Source organism: Rhinolophus ferrumequinum, chromosome X (assembly GCF_004115265.2).
Source record: "Rhinolophus ferrumequinum isolate MPI-CBG mRhiFer1 chromosome X, mRhiFer1_v1.p, whole genome shotgun sequence".
Lineage (NCBI taxonomy): Eukaryota > Metazoa > Chordata > Mammalia > Chiroptera > Rhinolophidae > Rhinolophus > Rhinolophus ferrumequinum.
In genome coordinates, this window is record NC_046284.1 from 98274247 (window position 1) to 98301406 (window position 27160).

The window sequence follows — 27160 nt, forward strand, 5'->3', positions numbered from 1 at the left end:
AAAGAGATGACATAACTACAGATGCTACAGCGATTAAAAATATAAAAAATGTTATGAACAATTTTGTTAATAAATTTAAAATATTAGATGAAATAGGGAAAAGATTCTAGAAAAAGGCAACCTGCCTAAATTGGTTTAATTAAAAAAAATGGAAAACCATAAAAACTCAGAATCAATAGTTTAAATTATCCTACCAAAAAACAAAAAAAAAACCCAAAAACAAAAACAAACAAACAGAAAAACCACACTAGAATCAGATGGCTTTGCATGAAAATTCCAGAAAACATGAAATAACAAAGAATTTCAATAATAAGCCAAATTTTCCAGTCGAGCACATAAAATATATACTTTCTCCAATTCATTTGGTGATAACATAATAAACTTAATAGCAAAAAAATCTGAATAGTGTATTAAGAACTTATAGGACTGGGCTCCTTGGGCAAATGGCTGATTGTAGGAGTGAGGTTGAAAATATACACAATGAGCCTGGAAGCATCTATCTTGGAGAGCCAGAAAGAAAGGAAGTGTTTGAAAAAAACTGAGGGTTGCTAGATGGGCGGGAGGGGTGGGGGGTAGGGGGGAGGGTGAGGGGATTGGAGGGCAGTCGGTGACCACAGGATGGCCACGGGTTTGAAAATTAATCTGGGGAACGTAATTTAGTGGTTACCAGAGGGTAAGGGGGTTGGGGGGTGGGAGATGAGGGTAAGGGGGATCAAATATATGGTGATGGAAGGGGAACTGACTCTGGGTGGTGAACACACAGTGTAATTTATGGATGATGTGATACAGAATTGCACATCTGAAATCTATGTAATTTTACTAACAATTGTCACCCCAATAAATTTAAAAAATAAAATTAAAAAAATAATAAAAAATAAAAAAAAATTAAAATAATAATAATAATTAAAAAAAACACAAAATGAAACAAAGCAGAATAGCACAATGATTTAGGTGCGTCAAAGGAACATAGAAGACAACACTTGAGTAACAAAATACATAGCATAGCATTGAATTCTAACTCAAAATATAAAATAAATATCCAGGAGTCTACAGTGATATAAATAAATGATTAAATAAACAAATAACGAAGGGCGAAGAAACAAGTAAGTCTCCTGTGAAGAATTCCAAATAAGTTGTATAAATCCTTGTCCCTCAAGGAGGGGGAACCATAAGTCTCCGCTCCTTAATTGCGGACTGTGTATAGTGACTTTCTTCCAAAGACTGTAGTATGGAAAGTTCTAGTAACACTTCATGAATACAGATGCACTACTCATAAACAAACTGCCACCAACCTGATAGGATGTCACCCCAATAAACTTTAATTTTAAAAAATTGAAAAAAAGAGAGACTATAGGAGGGAAAAACACATGATCATATAAACAGATTAATAAAATATATTTGCTACAGAAGGCTCTGAGGTGCTAATAGTCCCTTCAGCACAGAATGTGGTGTTGGATACACGACCATTCATTTGTTATTGGTTAAATTGATATAAATTCCTTTTGTAAATATGCTGTATTTCACAATAAAAATGCAATGTGAAGAAAAATGGTTTTAGGGTTTGGCAGATTCCTCAGATGGACTGTGTCAGATGAAGACCTGCTTCTCTAGAGTAGAGGAGCTTCTTTACAATAGTTACGATGATATGGACATAACCCTCTAAGGACCTAACTACACTACGCTTTTAATACAATATCCATTTCCACCTCACCCATGCCGAGGTGTTTTTACAAAGTTAGAATAGTGTACACAAACCCAACAGAAACTGAAAACATGTCTTTAGCTGAGAAATTATCCACTGCCTTTCAGGCCATGGGAGAGACTATGAAAGATCCCTCCTAAACAGCATAAGGCCTTGGACGCCTTATAAAGATCCATGGCAGCTACTGCTTCTTCTCAGAGAATTTTTCTCCATTCTGCCTCTACCTTCTCCATTGTGAACCTCCTAGATATCACCTCATTTTCTCAGTTCCACCTGGCTGCCATTTACCTGGATTTTACTTCTTGGTCTAGCACCTCAGAGTTGAAAATCTGTTTACAGGGTCTACCCAGCTTCTCCCCAGGATGTAGCTTTTTGTATTCTTCCTTTATCTATATTCATTGCCCTGCCCAGGGACAAGTTATGCCCTGGCCCAGCGTCAGAACCTCCCCTGTACCTTCATGAGGCAGGAAGGGGCATATGTACCTGTTTTAGCTTAGCTCTTTTCACTGCACATTCACATAATTGTTGTGATACAAAACAACAACAAAAAAATAATGTGGATGGAGCCAAGTGCAAATATTGGTCCAACTGCAATATCAAAACAATAAAGTTAATATTAAAACTATAAAGAATTTTTCTAGGCTATTTACCTATAAGTGAAATTACTGGATAAACCAAAAGCCAGAAAATAACCTTAAGTTAAATGCAGATATCATGTCTTTTTATACAAATCATAGTTTCTCTAAATCCATAGCTTTTCACATTTGCAACTAAATGGATATTAAATAAATTTATATCTGGTCTTGGAAAGATAACTAGATCATTTTATATTCAATCTAATATCTCCTTAAAATGGGGTTTAATGTTTATGACCTTTTTCAATAGGTTGGGATGTAAACAAACAAGGCCATATCTTTTTTTATTTTTCAAATTGATTGCTTAAAACCTCGCATGTCCTTATTAGCAATATGTCCAATTTCTCCTTTTTGAGGGCTTTAGCTTGCATTTACCAAGAAAAAGAGAGTTTACTTGGTGCAAAGAAATTAAGTCTTCTTCCAAAATCTACTCACACAGGGAGTCTGGTTATAATACCACTGTGGTGGTTTCATATGGAGTCACAGGTTGGACTCTGGTTCTCTGAGGTCTGATGGTTGCTTGTCCACTGCTGAGGTGAAGCCTTTGGTGGTTTGGATCCTTTAAGGCACACAGGGGTACCCTGGTGTAGGGCTTCAACTTTACTGTTGTGTGTGTTCTTAATGTCACACTCCCATTTTCAGTCCTTGTTCTTCAAAGTAAAATGGGACTTCCTCAGAGACTCAGCACCTGTTTACCAATCTTGTGATACAGGCCCAAGATACTTCCTTTGAATAAGAGTCCACTGATGAAAGTCTCCTAATAGCTTTCATGAATAAATGGTTATCCTATTTTTCTTTTTTTCCTTTTTTTTTTTATTTTAAGTACAAATAGAGCTTAGACCCTTAGGAGTCATTCTGGATTTGGACTGCATTCAGATTTTTGTCTGATTATTTCCAATTTTGTAACATTGCTTTTGATAATTACCAGAACATGTACGAACACCGTAAACAGATACCATAACAAATACGAATAGTTCTTGGTAAACATTCATCTCCCGTGAGAGTGAGCTTACAGTAGAGCAGCGTACTAACCCTGAGTTTTGAGTATGCCCTGGCCATCAGTTAGCTGGCTTTACAGACAGTGGAGAGTGTTAATTTGGTGATTTGGTTGAGTAGAAATAGTTTTCTTCCATGAGATCATGATACATTAAAATGACACATAAAGAATGACAGTACAAAAGAAATCTGAACTAGGAGACACAGGTGTCCCTACATTTACAATCTTTCACTTAAGATGCCTTCACTTATCCCCGGTTAATATAATAGTCTTACAAATGTTTTGATTTGTATTAGTATGCAGATCATGCTTTCCATAAAGTGAGCTTGGTGTGTTTTTTATAAATACTACTTAGCGTGAAAGACTAAGTCTTGAGGTAGAGAGAAAGGCAATTAGCAATGCTGAGGGTGGGGGGCAAAGAGTGAAGGGGGGGTCAGTCCTGAGCTGAAGTCTACTAGCAGGAATAAAACAAAAGGCAATTAGCAGTGCTTTGTCATCTCTTATTCCCTCGGTATAACATAGCTTTAGGCCTCCTTGTAAAAAACTGGTTGACAATCATGAAGCGACCTTGATGTTCTATAAATTTCAGATGACATGAGACAGAAATCACAGCTTTTTTACTGAATTGCATGGCCTTAGGTAAGTGACTCAAACTTTATGCAACTTGGTTACCTCGCCTGAAAAGCAGTGCCGGCACCTATCTCTTTGTGAGGTTGTATTCATTTAATAAATTTAAAAAACATGCATTAAACACCTAGACAATGCTAGCAGTTGGTAGGCATTCAGTAAATTACAGGTCACAACAGGATAATGTGCAAAGAAATCTGATTTGGAGCTACTTACATCTCTCACACACTAGGTCATTAATACACATGTGTCACAACAGTTAAAGTCTCTGACAGACCTTGACCAGTCATCTGAGTGATGTCCACAGAATCCTCTCTCTTTCTCAAACTTCTGGCCATATTAACAGCACATTGTAACAAGAGCTTATAATGGAAGGCTCCTCCTCTCAAATTTAAAGATACCAAAGATAACAGATTTTGGGATGTCAGACTGAAGGTGACAGAGACTCCCTCTTCCAATTACTGAATTTACAAAGGATACAAAGTAAAACCAGTTCTGTATCTCTTGATCCCTTCAGCCTGACCAACGACATAAAAATAGACCTAGAATGGAAGCAGCAACCCTTAAAAAAAATAATAGGTCTATACGTTCGACCTGAATCAAGCTTGAGTACAAAGAAGTTTTAGTGGTAAATGAAGTTTGGAGTTTTGATTAATATATTGCATCTGGATATTCTGATTACTGAATCGAGATTGTATTCGCCACCTAAAGTGACAATGGGACTCTCTATTACCTGAAAGTGAATGAACAGATACCCGTGAGCTCTGTAAGAGATTTCAACGAAGAGTGGATGAAGATTACCCCATACTAGAAATGTTTCAAGAAACCTTGGGGGAAAGAAAAACAATTAAGTTGTATTTTTTTCTTCCAATTTTTTTATTGTGGTAAACTACACATGAAATTTACCATTTTAACCATTTCTAAGTATAGGGTTCAGTGGAATTAAATGCATTCATAATGTTGTGCCACCTTCACCACTATCAATCTCCAGAACTCTTCATCTTGGAAAACTGAAACTCTAAACCCATTGAACAAGAACTCCCCATTTCCCCCTCCCCCCCCAGCCCCTGGCAACCGCCATTCTGCTTTCTGTAAGTTCTCTTTTGAATATGTCTTCTTCAAACAGATGGGTTACCCATAAATGGTGGAATCACTTCCAACTCTTCTCTTTTTCGTATCCACATATCTTGGTTGTTTCCAAACAGGCTTTATTAATTTTTTTTCTATATAATAATTTTCCAAACTTTTTCTTGGAGTCATTGTCAAAAAATTCTTCAGAATACAGTCAACTCTAACTTAATCTAGACTAATTACTTCTGATCCCTTTCCATTCAAAGCACTATTGATTACCACCAAACTATCCTCATTTATGTACATAATCTACTATCCTTACATTTTTTCTGATACTTCTCAGAAGGTATGACAGGAAGGCAAAAGACGCCTTACAAGACTTAATATTACAGTTTTAGCAGATATGTTGAGAAACTCAAGCATGTTTGGAAAACCATTTGGAAAAGTGAAAGAAAAATGGAGTGGTAACAAAGCCACTTAAATGCTTAGCTTCAGTAGGAAAGAAGTCTGAGAACAGATCAAGGACAGAGTGAACATTTTTCACTACAGATTCAGCAACACTGTATCTGGATTTGCAGGACACTCCAGATTTTTAATATTTTTCCTGGTTGTTCCCTTAGAACACATACTAGTTGGTCAGACCTTGTGTCCCAAATTTGGGTTTGATGACATGCTGATTGGCAGGGATCTAGCTTGGTAATGGCAAAACCAGCTGCATATTCAGTAAAATGGCAGTGGAAACATTATCTCAAAATATGCAGAGTTTTCAGTTTGGTGAAATTGCTCACATCCAAATGAAATTTGACTATACTTCAGAGAAAGACGGTTCTACATATTTCCTGGGGAGAGACAAGGATATTCATGAGGATTGTATGTCAGACAAATAATACAGTATGGGCTGTGTGTGTGTGTGTGTGTGTGTGTGTGTGTGCACGTGCAGGTGTGTGCACTTTGTGTGTATGTATGTTTTCAGACCATTTGGTACACTGCTTGCTTATTACAAAAAAATGTCAGAATGTGGATCATGTGAAAGATTGAATATGCCAACAGCAGAGAACAAAAAGGAGTAAGATTTTTAAAATGTGAAAAAGTAAACATATATACATACTTTAGAAATGTCTTTTAATTGTTTTTACCTCTCTCTGTTTCTCTCACTGGAATTAGGAAATGGGAGTAAACATTGAAAATCATCAGGAAAACACCATAAATTTAAAAGGATATAATTAATAAAAGTTCAATTAAGAAGCATGGAATAACTGAAAATATTTTGCAGCAGGTCTATCAGTAATTAAAACCACGTCCTTTAAAATAATTTCTATGGGGTAGCCGGTTAGCTCAGTTGGTTAAAGCATGGTGCTAATAATACCAAGGTTGCTGGTTCAATCCCCTCATGGGCCACTGTGAGCTGTGCCCTCCTAAAAAAACAAAAAACAAACCAAAAAAAAAACCACCATAAAATAATTTCTATTTTAGTTTTGATGATTCCAAAGCACAACTTGAATGCATTTATTTTTCTTAAATTATTTGATCCTGCACTCAGAAACTTGAGCAGAGATTGAAAACCAGATTTAGTTTTTCTCCTAAAAGGAAGCGTGTTCCTAACAGAGAAATGTACTCGGGGAAAGGCACAATGAAACGCACATCAATTAAGTCAATAAAAAAATATATTAAAAACATATAAAGACCCAAAGCATGCACAACACACGCAAGTTATGTGCTCTACCTCCTGGGTACACACAAAGTATTAAAACATATGACCAAAGAAATGTCCAGAGATTAAAATGAAAGTGACAGTGAACTGGTAAAATGATTCAAAACATTTTGAGAAAAATGGCAATAGATATTGAATAGAAGAATATATTGGGGAAAAAATGTACTTCTCAAAATCTGCTTTCTCTGTCTTGCTTTATCAAAATTGGTTCTATTTTGTCAAGAAATATTAAAGGGTTACCAGAAATCACAGCTTCACTTAGTTCACTGTAGGATGATGATGTCAAAACAGAATGGTGGTGTCAATCAGCCTGAGTCTATGCCAGCTATGAAAAATTGGTTGCTGCCCGGGTTACTACCGTGTTTCCCCGAAAATAAGACCTAGCCGAACAATCAGGTCTAATGCGTCTTTTGGAGCAAAAATTAACATAAGATCCGCTGTTATATAAGACCTGGTCTTATAGTAAAATAGTAAAATAAGACCGGGTCTTATATTAATTTTTGCTCCAAAAGACGCATTAGAGCTGATTGTCTGGCTAGGTCTTATTTTTGGGGAAACACGGTAGCCTTAATTAATTAAGTCTTAATTATCAGTCTTAATTATCTTCAGTCTTAATTATCAACCGAAGGAATCAATAACTTTTATTTGTCTTCTATTTTTTTCTCCTGATCTACAAACTATATATGCATAATTGAGCTTTTATAATTTTTAAAGTAAATTTTACTTGTCCCCCACTTTAGTTTTCTCTCCATCATTCTGAAAATCCTGTATCCACTCTCTATACATGATGTCCCCTGGATCAACTTTCTCAAATGCCACCTTTAGCTTACTTTTTGCTTCCACAGGCAGTTCCTGTTCTCAACACTATTAACTGGCACACTAGTTTTTGTCTGTCAAGTTGTCGATTAAGAAGACTATATATAAGTTTCCCAACTCTAAGAACTGGGTGGCTAAAGATAATGAGTTTAAAAGGAGTCCTGACAGTAAATGTCAAAGTGGCCAGAGTTTGAAAACATAACAATGCAGCTTCATCTTCTTATTTTACCTAGAGAGATCATTTCCAGGCCTGTGACTCTTAGTATTTGATGGTCTTTATCACTGGGGATTAGCTGCCCTTTTGTACTTTGTTCCATGATGCTCTTTCAGATGACTTGGATAATTGAACTTCTGCCTTTTACTTCTAGATCCCTAGTAGTTTATTTACGTATTGTGAAGCTGCGTAAATGTCTCAAAGTGAATTCACAAGAAGCCAGAGGTCACTCTTAGTGTTCCTCAGTCTTCAAATCTGGTTTTGAAGGTGCATTGGGAGAGGCATCATAAACTTGTCTTCATCAGTCAATTAACACATGAGCAGAACGTTGGTACTGCACTGAGAATCACAGCTCTCAGAAGTGGAAGCAAAACAAAACAAGGTGGTTAAGAACTGTTGTGTCAAGAATATACTGATGCCAGTTAAGCCTGACAACACTGGCTATTCATCACCAATGGGACCAAAATCAGTGGCAATTAGAGCCTGCCGATAAGTGGACAGGAAAGAAACACCATTTTCTTAGTCACCAGCAATGTGTTGAAGAGTAAGGAAGAAAATGGAGAATTTTTTATTCTCTTAGCAGCTGCTCTGATACAGCTACTTGCAATAGAGGTTGAGCCCTGAGAGACCTGAGAAGATTAAGCAGATGAGGCGCTTCTCAAATTTTAACTTGTACATGAATCACTACAGATGGTGTGAGGACAGAGCCAGGAGTGCAGTTTCCAGGCTCTCGGCCTCATGTGGAAAGGTGCTCACTTGGGTAGTAAACGGCCATCAAATGTGATTGGATGGCCGTCAGCTGTAACCAGTGAGCCATTGGCCACTAATATAACTGCCGTGGCTACGCTAGCTGAAAATGGGGGCTAGCAAGGAGATGGTGGCTGAGCTGGCAAGCGCGAATTGCAGTTCGCACGGCGGAGTGTCGGTTGCGGATTGCAGAGAAGTGGACGGCAGGTTGCGGATCGTGTGGCTCCTGCTTCTTGTATCTCCAACCCAACCGCCAGCAAGAATATAGTGGTATGACTCCCCTATCTATGGCTCCGTGGGTGTTCCTCTTTGGCCTCACCATGTCCTGCGTTCTTATGTGGGGAGCGGGACTAGAGACCCTGCATGCCACCCTGCACGACAGATGGTGTTAAACTACAGATTCTGATTCAGTAGGTCTGGGGAGAGGCCAGGGATCTGTATTCCTAGCAAACTCCCAGGTAAATTCAGTACTGTTGGCATCCTTGGACCACACTTCAAGTTGTAAGGATGGAGAACACCAGGGCTGGAATCTACTGAATGAGCAGGTGGGGAGAGGAGAGAGAGATGGGCCTGACAGAGACAGAATAAGGGATAAACGTGGGTTCTGATAAGGCAAGCGAGACATGGAAGGCTTTACTTTCCAGGGTAGCACCCCTTACTCATGACTTCTCAAGTAGTCAGAAAAGTTTCATAAATTCAAAACTATATAGTGCTAGTTGATGTGTTTTCCCCAGAAATTGGTAAAGAGGCTGACATTTGCACCTAGGTTGGTTAGGAGTAGAACTGAGCACTGTACTGGATGCACAACCACTTACAGAGAAAAACAGAAGAAGCAAGGATTTGGGAAAGGATTTTGGACTCTGAAGGATCATGAAATTAAGAGATTCAAACAAAGTTTACCTAGATGTCCCAGGGACTAAAAGGCCCTCGCTGACATCTGGATTATAATAATATAATAATTATGATTAGTGCTTACCATATGCCAGCCATTACACATTATATAAATTACTTCATTAATCCTCACAACAACTCGAAGACATAGGTGTCACCCGTTTTATAAAGGAGGGAACTGAGGTAAAGGGCATCCTTAGATCCATAGAGTCAGTAGGTTCCAGAGTGAGTATCTTAACCTGGGTCTGGCTGATTCAAAACAAATTCCCATTCTTGTTAACCGAAGAACAGAAGGCTTGAGAGTAGCGGGTGGGGGATTGTGAAACAGGTAGGTTACAGAAAAGTTAAAAAAAAAAAAAATGATTCAGGGAATGACAAAAAGCACTGATCTTCATATTCTGATATTTCCACTTATATTTGTTTGGACCTGAATGAGCTGACATTTGAAATTTGACAGACTGCTGACAAATCATGCAGTACTACTGACTCACTTTACAGACACATTTTAAAAGGTGAATTTTAGAGGTGAGAGCTACACCGAAATACAATTCCTAAGAGATCATTTTTCCACTAGCCTCAATCCCCTAGCGCTGCTGACATTTAAGACCACCTTTTGGAAATTCCAGAGAGAAATCACTTAACTGCATTCTTCTACTTGAAAGTGCGAGTATAAATTGCTCCAGGTACCCTTTCTACTTAATCCTTTTTTAATTTCAGCCTTTCCTTCAATTAACTTTGAGCCATCAGCATACCTGAGGTGCATAAACTTGGGGTTCATTTTTTCCCATTGGGAATGTGAGTCTTTCAGGCCACAACGGAGAGGAGGGATCCACACTTTCTAATGAAAGAGAACTTTCTTACACTCCAGACATAGTCCCTACAAGAACACTTGGGAAGGGCTCCCAGCCACAGCAATTTTGAGTCTCTATTACAAGAAATGAACACATGGGAGAGAATAGAACAGTGCCAATCATCATGGATGAAAGTATTTTTGAGATGAGAGACTGACACTGTTGCAGTCTAACTTGGAAGGGGGAGGGTGTTCTCAGCAGGCGTTTCTTAGAATTTTTCTATCTAGTCCCAAGTGTCTTCATTCAAATATCTAAGGGTAAAAGAACTCTGAAAACTCACCAGAAAGCACACAAAGATGGCTTTAGGGTAAAATCTAAAGTCACAGAAGGAGCTTAGCTACTGAGCTCCAAAACAGAGCAATAGAAAGGGTGAACAATTTCCCAGGGCAATTCCTGATGATGACGATTCCATCTCTACTCTAACTTCCCTTGGCTTGTGTTTAAGTGAACAGCTAAGTATGATTCAACACTAAATCCCTTCAAGCTCCACCAAGCAGAGGCTAAACCTGCTCATCCTACCCAAGTATTCAGCTACTCAGGGTAACCATTTCTAAGGCTTCCAGTGCTCCATTTCAATTCGGTCCTCACCATGGCACACACCAGGAGAGAGGTGGAAATGATGCATCATGCTGATGGTGGCCAAGGATAACTGAACTGCCACCGGGATGAGAATATGGTAGGCGTGCACTTGCTTCAGAGTAACCAAAAGCTTCAATTTATGGTTGTAGAAACAAAGAGACAAAAAAAAATTTAAAATGCAGCCATGAGTTACTTTCAGTGCTCATACATGGTCATTTCTCCACAAAGCTATACATGAATACAAATAAAATATAAAGATGGAGGAAGATTTGTGCCTATGAGTGATTGTTGTTAAGGAAATACATGCTTGAAAAAAATGGAAAAGGCATTTAGATTTAGTCCCACTGGGAATATTCTAGTTTTCCCTGTATTCCTACCTCCCGGGCATCTAATTCACACTCTCTTCATTACAATAAACATATTTATTTCAAACTAATCTTTCAACTCCAGTGGCCTCTTGTATTTTCACTTCCATAATTTATTTCCTTTCTTTGTGGGAGAGTAAATTATTATGGTCATAGACAGGTACAACTGCAAAACACTTACCTTGAAATCAAAACATCAACACATAATGTGAATAGTGAGTGTGCTATTAGTGACTTAATTCTGACAGATTGAACAATACCATACATTTTTAAATTAGAAAACACATTAGAAAATGATGGAATTTAGTTTTTTGGATGTGGAGTATTTTAGGAAACTTTGGCTTTTTGTTGTTAAGATGGCTTATTTTTCTTATTTTGGAGACAGTACAGAGACAAGTTTGTAGGTAGTACAAAGGATGGAGTCACTCAAGGAAGCAGTTGAGAATAAGCCAGACAAATGAATCAAAACCACGTAGGGGGTGCAGGGGACTAGAATGGGGGTGGAGGAGGAAGAAAGCCCAAGTTAGAGGGAACAATGATAAAGAAAAAAGCATTGGCTGACTAGAAATGGAAGTTTATTGAAGGGCAGGTGACACAACTCGTAGAAAAATTTCTTTGTAACTTAGAAGGCATAGTCAAGAAATGTTCTTAAATGTTCTTAAATATCATTTTCAAATGTATGTTATAAGCCAATGAACATAAATCCAGGTAAAAGAAAAGTATCACAATCCCGGTCATCCCTATTAATCATCTTGGTTTTTAATTTTTCAGTGTCCCACCCATTAGGAACTGTTTTCAAGGAGAAGCACTTAAGGCTTCTTCCTCCTTGGGAGGTTGGGAGGCCAAGGAGCCTGTTTGAAGTTAGAGGTTAAGGAGCTCAGAGTACTCTAGGCATTCTTTATTAATGGCAGTAAGTATCATGATTGAGGGGTAGGGGAATGTTACCAGTTCTCTAATTTGCAAATATAAGAAAACCATGGGGTTTTAGTTCACATTGTGTTGGTTCTTAACTCTTAAGTCATTTGACATTAACTCGATTGTTTCTTGCCTTCAGAATGTTGCCTGGATTAAAATGTAGTCAGTCCCATAGAAAGATGAGGGTGGAAAGAAAGAAATGGTTACTAACAAAAAGTATGAACTCCTGCAGTGTCAAGGGCAGGTTTTCATTAAAAGGGAAAAGGCATTTCTTCCATTCTTCCGATCTTAACCACTATTTGGGGTTTCTCACCAAATTTCCCGGATGGTGAAAGATCTGGGAACACTCACCCCCCCCCCACAATGATCTACAATTCAACAAATTGTTACTTTTATAGGGAAAAAAATGGAAAGTAGTCGAAGAGATACAGGAGACAGATGACCCACCAATTCCCAAGCTGGACTAGTCAATTACAGAATTGCAAATTCAATTTCAAAGAGTGTTTATTCCTCACATATAGGGAAAAATAGAGAGTCTCCTTAAGAACAGGAGCAAGGCTGTATTTGGCTGAATCCTTAGCTCGGAGTGCACAATAGGTGCTCAATAAATATGTGTAGATTGATGAAAGGTATTCCACTTTTCCTACACCAGGCTGTGGGCTAGATCTTGCCGTGCACAAAAATAGGTTAATGCCCAGGGAGGGATTCAGATCCAATTCAGCATAATGCAAGGCCGAATGAATAACGGTTTTAGTCAACACACAACGAAAGAACACAGCAGCGGGGAAGCAAGTAAGGTTTACTTCACATTTTGCAGGAGCTTTCATTCTCATTTTAGCGCCTGCGTTCCCTGAACAATCGCCCTTCATAGGGGGCGCAAAAGGAGGCGAGTCTAGAGAATAGAGGCGGCAGCGGGCTTGGAGGGAAAGTTAGGAAACAAGGAAAACTGGGGGATTCCTAGGTCCGTCCAGGGTTTGAAAAGAGGACGAGATACCTTTTGTCACTTTTCTCCTTCCTCCAAATCCCTCAGGATAGGAAATGGACGGGGCGGTGGTGGTGGTGTTACATCACAGAAAGAGAGAGAACATCTCCTTGCGCCAACGGCCACAGCCCAGGAAACCTAGGACTCCACAGCCGACGCCTTCTAGAAAAGGACCCACCCCACCGTGCTAAGAAAAGGAAACCCACGTGATGGCGAGGGGGGTGGGAGCGGGAAGCGTGGCGACCCGGGAGCCAGCGCGGTCAGGGGCGGGGCCCGAGGCTGGGCAGTTTCGAGGAATTGCCCCGCGCAGACGGTCGGGGACGGAGGGCACGCACTGGGCTCCGCGCGCCCCGGGTACGGCGAGAGTGGATTCGCTCCGCGCGCGCCGCGCACAAGAGGCAGAGAGTGGGGGACCCGCTCGGCGCGCAGCGGGCAGGGGCGGGGCGGGGCGGGCGCGAGCCTCTCCGGCCGGGAGCCCGGAGTCGGAGCCTGACCCCGCCCGGGTGCGGACCGCCGCCCCGCCCCGCTCGGCACCGCCTCCCGTAGCCCGGGGAGGGGCCGGGGCGGAGCGAGCTGGACTGCGCCGGGGCGGAGCGGGCGCGGGCTCGGGCAGAGCGCGGCGAGGGACGGAGGCGAAGGTCCGTGGCGGGATCGGCGTCGCTGCGGCTGCCGACGACCGCTCCCCCCCCACTCCGCCCCGGCCGGCCGCCCCTGCAAATCCTCCTTCGCCGCGGCGGGAGGCGCGGGGCCCCGAGGGAGTCAGTCCACGCGCGCGGCGGGGCTGCTTCCCTCCGAGGGAGGTCGGCCTCCCGGCTCTCCGGACCCGCCTGGCGTCCTCGCCTCCGACTGGCCGTCCGGCTGCGGCGCCCGGGACATGGCTTCGGCGGGCAGCGGCATGGAGGAGGTGCGCGTGTCGGTGCTGACCCCGCTGAAGCTGGTCGGGCTGGTGTGCATCTTCCTGGCGCTGTGTCTGGACCTGGGGGCCGTGCTGAGCCCGGCCTGGGTCACGGCCGACCACCAGTACTACCTGTCCCTGTGGGAGTCCTGCCGGAAGCCCGCCAGCTTGGACATCTGGCACTGCGAGTCCACGCTCAGCAGCGGTGAGGGCCCGGCGCGCCGCGACCCCTGCCTCCCGCCCCGGGCTGCCCCGCGCCCCCTGCCAGCACCGCCACCGCCTCTCCCCCCACCTTCTGTGGCCCCTACCCTTGTCCGCGCCGTCCTGGCCCTTCGGGGGTCCTCGGGCTCCCGCCGTCTCCCCGATGTCCACCCCTGCCCTCACCCCAGTCCTAGTCGCCAAACCCAATGCGACGTCCCGCTCCCTCTCCCTCTCCCTCCTCCCGTGGCCATTCCTCGGGCTCTGGAGTAACACGTATGCTATTTGGGGTGATGGTTGTCACTTACGGCGAGAACCGTGTGGCTGTGTTAAAAATGCAATGCCTTCCTCACCCCCGCTGAAAAAGGGAGCAAGAAACGCCTCAACTTCGCCGGGATGCTCTGGGTTCTCTCCCGGGCTTCCGCGCTCTCTCCTCCCTCCTCTCAGGGAGGCATCTGCTTGAGTAGTTTACCTTAGTGCCCACGTTCCTGTCTTTTCTCCTCCCCTTTAGCTGGGTTGTCCCCAGTGAGTTTCGGTTTGGACTTCTTTTCCTCACATTTTTGAGGGATATGGGGAGTTGGGAGAGGGACAGGCTTGATTTCCTTTCCTTTTTTGGTGACACCGTCGTTGGTTGTGAGTTGCCCTTCCGAATCTCCCACTCCGAGTACCTCCTCTCTCTTCCAGACCTTTCTTTCTCTTCGTGAACTACTCTCAGGAACCTGGAACTTCATAGTATGTTCAGCCAGCCCTGGAAGCTGCAAATGGATGGGATGGAGGGTGGAAAAGAAGGTAGTTACTGGGGCTACCAGCCCCAGGGGGACTTTACAGCTTTACTCTCTCCTTGACCGCCAGTTGCTTTCCCCTGCGCCCCTGTTACTCCCTTAGCAGAAATCTGCCAAGTTCCGATTTTTTTTGCTGCAGACCCTTTTCCTTGATAATTTTGATCCTTCGGTTGCTGGTGTCAGTGCGGAGAAGGGGGATAGAGGGAGGGGCCCTGCCCGTGATTTTACACACTTACACGCACCCCCGCGAAACTCATTCAATTCCTTCGTGACAGTTTCATGTCTTTGGGACTATTTATAAAGCTTTACTGGAAACGTTTCAAGTTGCAAGAAAGTTGAAATAACACAAAAATCCACAAGAATCTGATTGACTTTTGTCTTTGGTTTCTTGTTAGAAGAGAGATTAGTTCACTTGGTTAAGTTTCTTTCATAAATTTGATTTTCTGTTTACAAAAGGCTTTTTCTTTGATATTTCCTCAAAATTCCCATTGAAGGGCTTTGGCTTTGTTGCTTAATTCACTGTGGAGGGGACTGGTTGGCAGCAGGAGGTCAACGTGTAGGTCTTTTAATTCTTTCAGGGTTGGTTGTTTACAACTAAAGATAAAATAAATCGGTAAAATGCTTTTCTTCAGTAACCAGGGGATCCAAATAAACTTTGGAGAAAATATCTTTTCTTTCCCCTCTCCAATAGAAATGGAAATTTATGTAGGAATGCCAGCTTCAGAGTGTCTCCTTAGCAACGTGAATCCTTTGCCCCTTTCTGTCTCCTGAAATAATAGCCCCCTGATTGCATAAAGACTTTTCAGCTAGGTTAGAGCAACCAGCTTCAACTCCCATTTTCTTTTCAGGTCGGGATCCTTTTCTCTTGGCCAGGAATGTAGGGTATGGGGAGAAGCCAGCTCGAATTTGTTGAGCCATATGCAGTGCCTACTAATCTTTCCTTAATTGCCTCCATACCCATCTATCGGCTTTTTTTTTTTCTTTTTTCTTTTCTCTGTAGGCAAGAAAATAGGGAGCCAGGAGCTTACTGCAAATATAGTGGTAATAGGAGTGGGCAAAGTAAAAATCAGGCAGGTACAGTTTCAGATGTTTTTCCCTAAACCCGTTATTCTGCCCTCTTGCTGAAACTCATACCCCAGCATTTACTTCTATTTGGGTTCCGGGAACTAAGCTTTAGTTTTATTTTGCTTCCAAAATAGTTTTCATCCTAGAAAAAGTATACTTCCTAAGCAAAAGGGGGTGGGGTGGGGAGTAGAGATGGTTAGTTTGAGGCTATCGGGAACAAGTTCTTGGCTTTCCTTAGGTCGTAGCAGTTCATTTTTTCCTCCCCAAAGTGGTGGTGGGAGGGAAGCAATATGGGAAGTTGCTTCAGCTCCCCACTTTACAAAATCAGTTTTCTTCCAGTGGCCTGTAGACTCGAAGCTTCTGTCCACCAGTGTTGTAAAACGAAGGGGAAAGCTTGAATTGAAAGGAGCAGTGCTTTCCTTGCCTGTTCCAAAGGGCGGGCAGCTTTTCTCAGTCTGTTTGCTGTGTGGAGTAGCAGAAAGCAGGGAGGGAAATGTCTTCTCTGAAGATGTTAAGAGATCCACTTCATTGTCTCTAGAAATGAATTACCTTTGGAGGAACCAGCAAGGAGATTTTTACAGAAGGCCCTTCACCAGGATCTTCAGGGCTTGATTTAAAATGTTTGTCTTAATTAGAATTAAAACTGCTGGGAAGAGGCCAGCTTGTATTTACTGAAGGGAAATTACAGGAATGTTTCTACGGATGACAATATGCCCTACTTAGGCCCAGTTCCTACAGAAACTTTCCCCACGGCCATTATTTTAAAGCTGCATTTTAATTTGGGTACCTGATATGTGTTGTTTGCTGCTTATAACCTGCTTTATGGTTTTAAGCGAGAGCAGAACCGTGTCTTTTGTGTCCTGGTGTGTTGAAGGTTGCGTCAGCACTTCTTGTACCAACCAGTAATCTGGGTGTCAGTCAGCCGACATGCTTTTCTTCAATGGCCCAATTCAGTGTTTGGGGGAACAGTCCAGGCACTTATCATAAGCTTTAAGTTTTCCAAAAAGACAAATGAGAAAACGGCTAATTGTCATTTGCGGTGGAAACAAACAAACAAAAATAATAGGGTATGCTTGTTAGGGAGTTTATAATCCACCCGTAGTACTCACATGGCTGCTGGCCATGGAATTTCTTCTTCAGGATAGTTTTCCCCACTACTGATTTTGGCTTTTAATAAATCCTTTTCAATACATGTTTAATCTTATTTTTAAAAAGTGATAGTAATGTTTTAGACTTGCTTAGTCACATTTAGTTGTGATAACTTTTTTTAGAATACATTTGTTAGGATTTCACAGCCTTAGCAATTACAAGAGAATCTTTAGTGCAAACAGTATTACTCAAGTGTGTTCAGAGTGCTACCACCCTGAACTTGACATCAGACGTGCTGTATAACCTCTAGGGTGATTGTACCTTTCTTCTTTAAGGTTTATAAATATGTAGCTATTTCATATAAAGCAGATTGATTTTTTTTTTTTGATGTCCGTGTGTTTTATTGACTAAACAAAAAGCAAGGACACGCAGATGGCCAAATGAAGACATTTTACTGAGAGTAATTTGGGACTATAACAAGTGCATTTATCCATCTTTCTATCCACAAGATACTTGATCAAATAGTGCCTTTTTCAAGGAATATTGGTAACATCATTCATGCACCATCCTAAAAATAGCTGCATTTGTAACATGAGTCACTGGCAGTTTTGAAATGGCAGTGCACCGTATGCTAATAACAGGTGAGTATTATTATTTTCAGTTGAGAAGAGGTTCTTTCAAGAGCGCTTTATATGTAGCTCATTTTTAAAAATGGTAGTGTAAAAATCCATTTTAAAGGGCATTATAAGAAAACACGTCTTAAGTGGTAGTTTAAGATAAACCAAAGTGCCTAAACACCTGCAAATCATAGAAAGTCTGAATTCAGACCTGTATCATCTGTGCATATTTTAAATCCATATCTTATAAATGGGCGACAGAATTTCCTAGGGAAACCTAACAATGTGGTTTACCCCTCAGGGAAGGTTCAGCTTGTTGCTTGAAATGAGTTACTATTGATGCATGTTTACAAATAGCTCTGCAAGCCTGGAGGTCACAACAGTTACACCCTCTTCTGGCTTCTTGAAAAATAACAGAAGTAGAACAAACGCTGTTTCATTTAACCTACACAGCTTAGACAGGTGGAAAATTATAGAGAGAGTGGCGCTTAGCACCAAAACTTTCTCAAGTAATAAACCAGAGAAAACCAAATATAACTTATTTAAAGATCTTCATGATGATTTTCTTTAACATCTAAGATTTTCAAGTTCCCCAGATTGACTTTTACAAAGGACATTTTAATTTGTGGGCAGATATAATTCCTCTTTTGCTCACATTTATAGAATGATTGTAATCTCCAGGGAGCCATTTAGATCAATCTTTGCCAGCTAAGGGATTTGAGAGGTATGTGAGAAGCCTGGCCTTTCATAAAACATTTCACAACAAACAAAAACATAACTTAAGCAACAGATTTTGCCTGCTGTCAGGAGTACATTTTAGGAATTTCTTTCAAGTTTCTGTTTAATTGCAAGATCACTCTGTGAGACCATATATGCATCCAGTGCTACTAGATATATTAGTGAAAGGGATTATAGATGCCTCAAAAGTCCCTGGAATACTTGACCTAAATACCACATTAAACTTCTATATGAATTAAATTATAATGTAATCCTGTAGCAGGGCAGAGTAGTTTGGAGAATACAGGAGGCTTTGGATTCAAACTGCCCTGAACTTGGCCACCTATCAATCATGTGACCTCGGACCACTTACTTAACATCTTCAGATGGTTTGCTATGAAGATTAAATATATAAAAGTATGTGCTCATTTGGGTTGTTTTTCTTCCTTATTGTATATTCAGAAAAACCCAAAGTGATTTTTTTCCCAATAATTGAGGGTTGTTTCTCCCTTATGGGGTGAACTTTATTTGCCTTGAACAATAAAGTACATTGTTAGTTTTAAATTTAAATTTGGATATGCACTACCTAGTGTTTAACAATGCTCTTGGTAGGTCATGATCACAAAACTATTATCTAATAGCTATCTTTTATTCAGTACTATTATAGGACAGACATCTCAGTTACTCCCAATGTCACAATAAATTTGCAAGATAGCTAATATTATCCTTATGTATTTTTGAAGAGACCAGGGATTTTTGTAAATATACCAAGTTCTCAGTCAATGGTAGGGACAGGTGTTATCCAAGAGTGTTCCAGTTACTAATGCTGGGCAACAAACCACCCCAAAAGTTAGTGGTGTAAAATAACAATCATTTTATTGTGCTTATGACTTCTGTGGGTCAGAAATTCAAATAGGGCGTAATGAGAATGGCTTGTCTTTGCTCCAGGATGTCTGGGGCTATAGCGAGGGTTACTTGAATGGCTGGGGACTGGACCCTAAGGAACTACAGGATCCTCTTCCAAATGGTTTCACTGGGTTTGCCACCTTGATGGGAATGGCTGAGAGGCCGGACTCGGCTGGGACTGGCAGTCTTTCTAGCATGGTGGTTTCAGGATATTTGGACTTTGTCATGCAGCATCTCAGCTCCTGCTCCCTACTTAAGAACGCAGGATAGGGTGAGGCCAACAAGGAACACCCACGGAGCCATAGGTAGGGGAGTCATACCACTATAGTCTTGCTGGCAGCTGGGTTGGAGACACAGGAAGCAGGAGCCACACTGTCCGCAACCTGCCATCCTAACTGCCATCCGCGCTTGCTAACTCAGCCACCATCTTCTTCCTAGCCCCCCATTTGCTGCTAGCATAGCCACAGCAGTTATATTAGTGGCCAATGGCTCACTGGTTATAGCTGACGGCCAGCTAGCCACAGCTGCTGGCCATCCACTCACAGCTGATGGCCATTTACTACCTGAGCCAGCACCTTTCCATGTGAGGCCGAGAGCCTGGAAACTGCACTCCTGGCTCTGTCCCCACAAACTTCTTACAGGAAAAGTAGTTTTCTCCAGAGCGAGGATCCTAAGAGAACCAGGCTCTGTGTGAACCAGCCTGGGAACTCACAGAGGAGCCCTATAGCCAGCGCAGATTCCACGGGAGGAGACTCTTGATGGATCAGCGGCAAGGTCACATTGTGGAAGAACATGGAGGATAGGAGATGCTGTCGGGTCACATTTACAGCATATAATTTGACCCAGGAGTCTAGCCACAAATCTGCATTCTTTATTGTTTCGGGAGAACAAACAACTAAATAGCTTCTTTCCTTAAGAACTTTGATTTTGATTTGATTATATAAATAATGTCTGGCAAGGGCAAAAACTGCCCTCAGCCAACACATGGATTCAGTGATTGGTCACTTGTAATGGGTTACTTTGGATTTGGAATCAAATGAACTCAAGAACCTAACCTGTCCATAAATGGAGAACTTTTTCTTCTCTGTATATAACCTTAGGTCATCTTTTAGAGTAATTCTCAAATGACCAAGGATCAAACTGATTAAGAATCTGGACTGTAATCTGCTACTTCACATTGCATGATAAAATTGTAGTTTTTTTTTTTTTTTTTAAGTTTTGTTACGAGTCTGATGAGATGCTTTGTGCATGAATACTAAACATTAAAATTCCAGACAGGAGCCAAGTTTATAGCGCTAGAAAGGGATTGGAGCTGCAGAGTTGGTTTTTTGTTTGCTTTTTAAAAAATAACATAATTCTATTGATAATTACCCATATATGGAATCGCAGAATTCTGGCACATTTGGAGTAGAAACGGTTTTTAAAATAATCCTGCCTAATCAGATTGATTGCATTGATTAAGAAAAATGAGGAATGGCACAATGTTACTCAATAGAGAGATGACTGTACTTAGCTATAGTATTTGGCTAAGAGTGAGTTTGCCGGGTGGGTTTTCAAAATTTCCTATAATACTGCAGATAAGTATCTGTTGGTGTTTGAAGGATTGTTGAATATTGTCATGTATGGAATTTTGGACTATGGTTAAGGACTGTACGTGATGAAATAGATATCCACTTTTTATAAGATTATCACCCAAAATTTGATTTCACATAGAATTTAAAGTCTTCAAATAGACGCATATATGTTAATAAGTTAATTCAGTTTTAGATGTTTATTGTCAAATTTACATTGTTACTGTCGCTAGTCCTTAATCAAAAAGACTTTTTTCTTTAAGTTTCTCCGTAATAAGGTACTTGGAAACAACTGCTTAATCCTAAGTTGAAAAATAATTCCAAAAGTATGTGGAAGTCAGCCATGTTAGTTTCTTAAATGGATTCAGTGAATATAAATTTCACTAGATCAACTTAATTACTGCACTCTGGCTTTATTTTTTTTTAAAGCTATATTTGTTTATCAAAAGAGACTGATTTTTTTCTTGAGCAGAATTTCTTCCTCACATGTCAAAGACACTGATATTTAAATCGTACCAGTTTTTTTCAAAGTATTGGATCATCTCTCTTGAAAGTTAGACAAGGACACCTTTCTAATTGGATCATTTCCCTTGAAAATTAGACAAGGACACCTTTCCTTACCCGTTTTTTGCTCCTGTATTTGTGTGGGATTTTGACACACTAGTAGACCATCAATTTTCTATTTTTTTGTAGTCTTGCCTTTGGCACCAATGATGCCCATTAAAACAATTAAACATCCTACAGAAATGAGGCAAAGAACCAGGAAGATGTATCTAGGAGATCATTTTTCCTCTTACTTGCTGCAGAGACACCCCGTGTCTCTGCCTCTACCAGCTTATTAACTTGTGAGGTTTCAAATGATAGTTTAGTGAGCCACAGTTCAAGATACATCACAAACATTCATTCTGTCTTTTCAAAATACATGTTTATTAGGCAAAAGAAATGTTAAAAAATAGAAGTTGGGACCCCCGAGTCACATATTCTCTATGCATAAAAAGGCACACACACAAAAGAACTCAAATTTCCACCAGAGGGGGTTTTATTGCTGTCATGCTTTAAGTTTCCTAAACCAAATGTTTATCAAAATGCTGCCATGGTGCTTTGTGAGTGCAAACGGCAGTCTATTCCTACCACCACTAGGAGAGAAATGACCCTTCCCCTCTTTCCTATCTTCCGACATGTACCCAAGGAGGTAATTAACTTCACTGAAACATATTCATTGATTTCCTCGTAGGGAGTAGGCATTTTCCTGGTACAAAGTCAGCCAGTCACTCAGTGTGCCAGGCACTGTGCTGCCAGGTGGTGAGAGCAAGGTGATGAATGAAACAGGTTCTTTTAAACAAATTAATGAAATAATGTAAATGTACAGAGTGCTGTAAAGGAAGAAATACAACTTTGACTTCTGCAGGGGAATAGAAGAAGTGATCTCATCTAAAGAACCTTGCTAACGGAACTGGTGGGGGCACGAGCTTGCCAGTTTTATCCCTCCATGTTTACTAAGGGATTGTCTTAATACTGACTGTGGGTGAGTGGCTGTCTTCTGTCTTCTCTTTGATTATTAGCTACCATAAACCCATCACAAAAGTTTTTAGTCGCTTAGAGGAAGGTCTTCCATTCAGTCCTGGCGTGTATTTTCTTCCTGCTTTTCCAAGTAGCCATGTTTTCCAAATTGTGACCTTAGGTTTTTTTCCAAAGAGTGGAGAAGGAATACTGTTCCATGTAACAAACTCATCACAATTTAAAAATTACTATTGGTAAATACCAGTACCCATTAGATAATACTAGGTACCACCAAATGCTAATGAAAGCTTTCTTGTCTAGTCCACAGTAAGAACCAGCAGTGTCTTACCATGTACAGTGTCTTTCTTTTTGTCTAAATACTGAAACATGCTTTAATAGCAAAGCTCTTTGCTAAGCACTGTATACACTAGTTTTATTTGGGAGAAAAAAAACACCATATGTTATGGTGTTTAGATGATAAATTGCATTTCCTCCAGATTTTCTAAGAAATCTGTGAAGCAGCTAAAATGCCCCTTTATCTATTAAAGAAAAAAGGATGCATGTTCTTTGAACATCAACACAGAATAACTCAAAGGCTTGAATGAAATTGTCATGGATTGAAAATTAGTAACCTGTCTGGCACTTTTGGACGACTGGAATTTTTCAAAAATTTTTTCAAAGTTCATCTGCATTGTGGTCATTAAAGTTGCTGTATTGGTGCTTCTCTGATGTTCCACTTATTTTGTGCAGCACAGCTCACACTGTGTCTCTGGCATTGGTCATTGTATAAAGAATGTAGTTTGCCGTAAATATTTGTGAATTTTGATATGAATTTGAAAAAAGGTGGTCATTTTAATTACTGAAATTAGAATCTGAAATTTTTTCACTGCCTTTGTTTATGTCTACATCTCATGGAATAGTGGAAAATTAACGCAACACTGAGGGATTTAGGTCAGAATGCAACTTAGCCAAGAAAACAAAGTTTAACCTCCATCAGTCATGGTCTCGGTTTCCCACTTCTTTTGCCACACGTAGACTAACTTTAAAAAGTTAAGTGTATCATTTGATACCTCTGGAAATATTTCGGCTGTTAGGTCTATAGTTACCTTCCTTTTACACAAAATAACCACCATTTTGGTTCATTCTTCATATATGCGGATGTAGCCTTACTTCTCAAACTCAGAAGTATACCATTAATCTCCAAGTAAAATTTTAAATTATATTTGATGGATGTAATTAAATGCCGTAATTTCTGACAGCTGGTAGGGGAAAAAGACATGGTCTTCAGTGAAGAGATGGATATCTTGGGGAGTGCGGGTTTGAAATGTTATTCTGTAACTGAGCCTTTTTTTCCCTTAAACAAATATAAACCATCCCAGTATTTCCAATTCCTGATGATAAAATGGAATTAGCAGTACTGAGTGCACTTTGAGTTCTCATCAGTATAACTAAAATACATTTAAATGTTTTGCTAAAAATATGTCCTGTAAGTGAATAAAGGTATTTAGAAGAACTGAATGTTTGCTGGGGGTGAGTGAAATGATCAAGTTCATGTGGGTGAATTAGGGAGAACTTGTGGATGACTTGTGAGGTGGTGTCAAGACGATAGGTTAAATAGTGAATGATTTTGATTGCAGTCATGGGTATCATTTTGGCTCATATAATTTTCTTTTGGAGAATTCATAGGTGAAAGTATAAGTAGTGCCTGTCTGGCAAATTTGAATGTGATTATAAAAGTTACTAAAAATCAATATTTTAATCTGTGATGAGAATTACAGAAAAGTGAGAATCATGCATTAAAACAGAATACATTTAGGGAAATAACTACCCCACCCAAACTGTGGGAGTTGAATTTGTAAGGTGAAAAATCTGTTTCTTCATTGCTTTCTAATTATATCAAATTTCCTAGAAGAAGTGGCAGTTTGTGTGCTTAGGGATTTGCATACAGTAGAACTAATCTCAGTGTATAAACAATACCTATAGAAATAAATCAGTGTTTGACAAGTTAAAGGTTTTGAAATGAGGTGGATAGAGGAAAACTTTAGGTACTGGTATAGAACATTGAGTGTGGCTCAAAAGTGGAAAATGTACCATCATTAAGATTTTGCCTTTCATGAAAATCGGAAGTCAGTTTTGACCATGAATTCCCTAAGGGAATGTGAATTCTCCAATTTAGCAGTTATAATGTAGCCCATAGGATTTTCATAATGCAGTGGCAATTTCGAAACAGTCTCGAGTTAGACAGTAAGGTAAGTCAGCACAATTCTGCAGAATACTGAAGCATTTATAGACATTGGAAACTGGCTCCAGCTAATAAAAATACCTTGAAAGAGGATTTCAATTTAGTTCCTGAGTTGCATATTAATAATGTTGGACTTGGTGTTATTATGGGGTGGGAGTGTGTGCTAATCTAAATTTCTTCCTTTTCCCCTTTCAGTTCTTCTGGCTGGCCTAGGAATTAAATTGACATGAGACAGATTAACCGTAGAAAAATAACCAAATTTATTACATATGTACCTACGGGAGTTCCATAAGAATATGGGGCTGGAGGACAAATAGGGCAATTGAGGCTTAGATGCCATCGTGAACAAGGAGAAAGGGGACTAGTGGTTGGACTTCAAAAGGGAGAAGGCAATTCACATGGAGATGGAAAAGCAAATGTTTGGTAAATAGGTGTTCGCTGGGCCATCTCTAACAATGAGTGGACTTTGATCAAAGGGGCCTTGCTAGGTTCTTCCCTGTCTACCACACTTAGTTCATATTAAACTGCCATTATCTATGATGACAGCTCTCTCTCTAGAGCAGGTCTTCTAACTAGATTCTTTTAGGCAGTTAGGGAGCAGGTCAAAGTTTCCTGAGTCTTTTCTTTCACCGAAAAGGAATATTTTGGGGTAGCAAGCTCTGCTCCTCCCCCCCCCATTATCGCTCTCTCTCTCTTTTATTTTTTCTGTGAGAGAAAGCACAGAGAAATAGTGGAGAAATAGACACTTATCTCGAACCTTGGTTTCCATTAGGTGCAGTTGCAATGCCTCCAGTGTGTCACGGTGTCAATTTTGCCAAAATACTCGTAAGGGTAACCTGACATATACTGTGACAGCCTCATTTCCTGTTTGATTTCCAGATCTCAAACATTCCTCTCCGCCGGTTTGAGCCCTCAGTGGTTTATGGACCAATGAAATGTACATTGCTTCCTCAAAACTGATTATCCCCTTGTTCTCAGGTTTGGAAACCAAACTCAGATTGCATCTCAGCTGGCCTGACATTGAACAATGACCAGCTTTAATTGTGCAGAGCAATGCAATTTGGAAAGCAGCACCATGGCCGTTGGTGTTCTGCAGAGCTGGTTCCTGCTCATTGCTCCACTACAGTATCAGTCTATCATTTATAGAAATGTGTAAAACTAACGCAGGGTAATAAATCTCTGAGGATTTTTAACACTTCATCTGACTAAATACTGTGAGGGCTATAAAATTAGAGAACTAAGATTGATACAGAAATTGGCCACTGATGAGAACTTTGATGATTTTTTTTTTTTTAAGAAATGGGACTGAAAATTGAGAATTTTAGGATATTTTAATTTGTTTTGCAAGTATGTGTGGCATGCAAACCTTCTAATAGACAAACTTGGTGTAGAGACAAGTTTTCTGGTCATTTATTATTACTGTAAAATTGCTCAAGTTCAATAGTATATAACAAAATATTATATATATATTATATATTCTTCCCAAGTCTACATTTGGTACATTATAAAAGTATTTTTCATTTTTTAAAAAATTCTCCATATTCTAGTCTTGTTCGGTAAGAGGGTATCAGGCTGATTTACTAGTCCCTGACTCTAGCCCACCATAAGGCAAGCCCGAGCCTAATATTTGGATGACGGATTTGAGCTGTCTGATGGATTTGAGCTGTCTACTGAAAGAGACATGATACCACAAGCATGTTCTCAGCTCCAAAACGCTTAGTGCTGAACCCTGAAAAGTGCCCAGGGCTTCCTTTACTATGGTAGCCATCATAGCGAACCACTTTTTCAGCTTCCTGATTGATGTTCAACGGGTCGGCGAGTTAAAGCTTTGGTCCTGGGCAGCCTGCCTGAGTGAACCATTCCAAATGGATATAATGACAACAGTCCCCAAACTTGGCACCCTCTACCAGAGATAAAGCCTCAGGACTTCAGTATGAGCCCTTGCCTCTGGCCAGGACAGTGGCAGACATAGCCCAGTTCTAGTCTCTCTTGGAAAATAAAATGGCTTTTCTATTTGAGCAGGCATATCTATGGTTGTGGACCAAAGGGAAGGGAAAGGTAGCAATATCACAACAGTGGTGATGCTGGCAACATGCCTTTTTGACTTTCTGTCTAGAGCGACTCTTTCTTAGCCACACTCTCAGCACTGAAAATAAATACAGGACATTTAGAAGAGAATCAGAACTGATTGTATTCATTTACATTTTAGAACTATTTCCTGTGCTGTAAGAGGTTCCCTTCCTAATTAGGTTCTGGTTCCTTTTAATAACTGTCATTCTCCTGGTGGTTTCTAGTGCATTTTACTGGTTTTCCATATGAAATAAAGTATTATTATTGTAAGGAAGTTCAACATTATGTGAGATTAGGATTTTTTGTTGTTGCATTTTTCTCTTGCTAAATTGCATAAGCATCACTTTTGTACTCCTTTATTACTCGCTTATCAAATGGACTGAATTCATTATGAATTTATCATTG

The 27160-nt window shown here is 40.4% G+C and overlaps 1 protein-coding gene across 1 annotated transcript in view; it reads left to right on the forward strand.

Annotated features, from left to right (window-relative positions):
• The first annotated feature begins 13833 nt into the window (after positions 1-13833).
• The window catches only part of TMEM47 (transmembrane protein 47), a 28798-nt gene continuing 15471 nt past the window's right edge, over positions 13834-27160 (forward strand). The window contains exon 1 of the mRNA XM_033114119.1: positions 13834-14203. Coding sequence (XP_032970010.1) covers positions 13978-14203 — 226 coding nt within the window. The 5' untranslated portion in view covers positions 13834-13977. The remainder of the gene's footprint in view (positions 14204-27160) is intronic.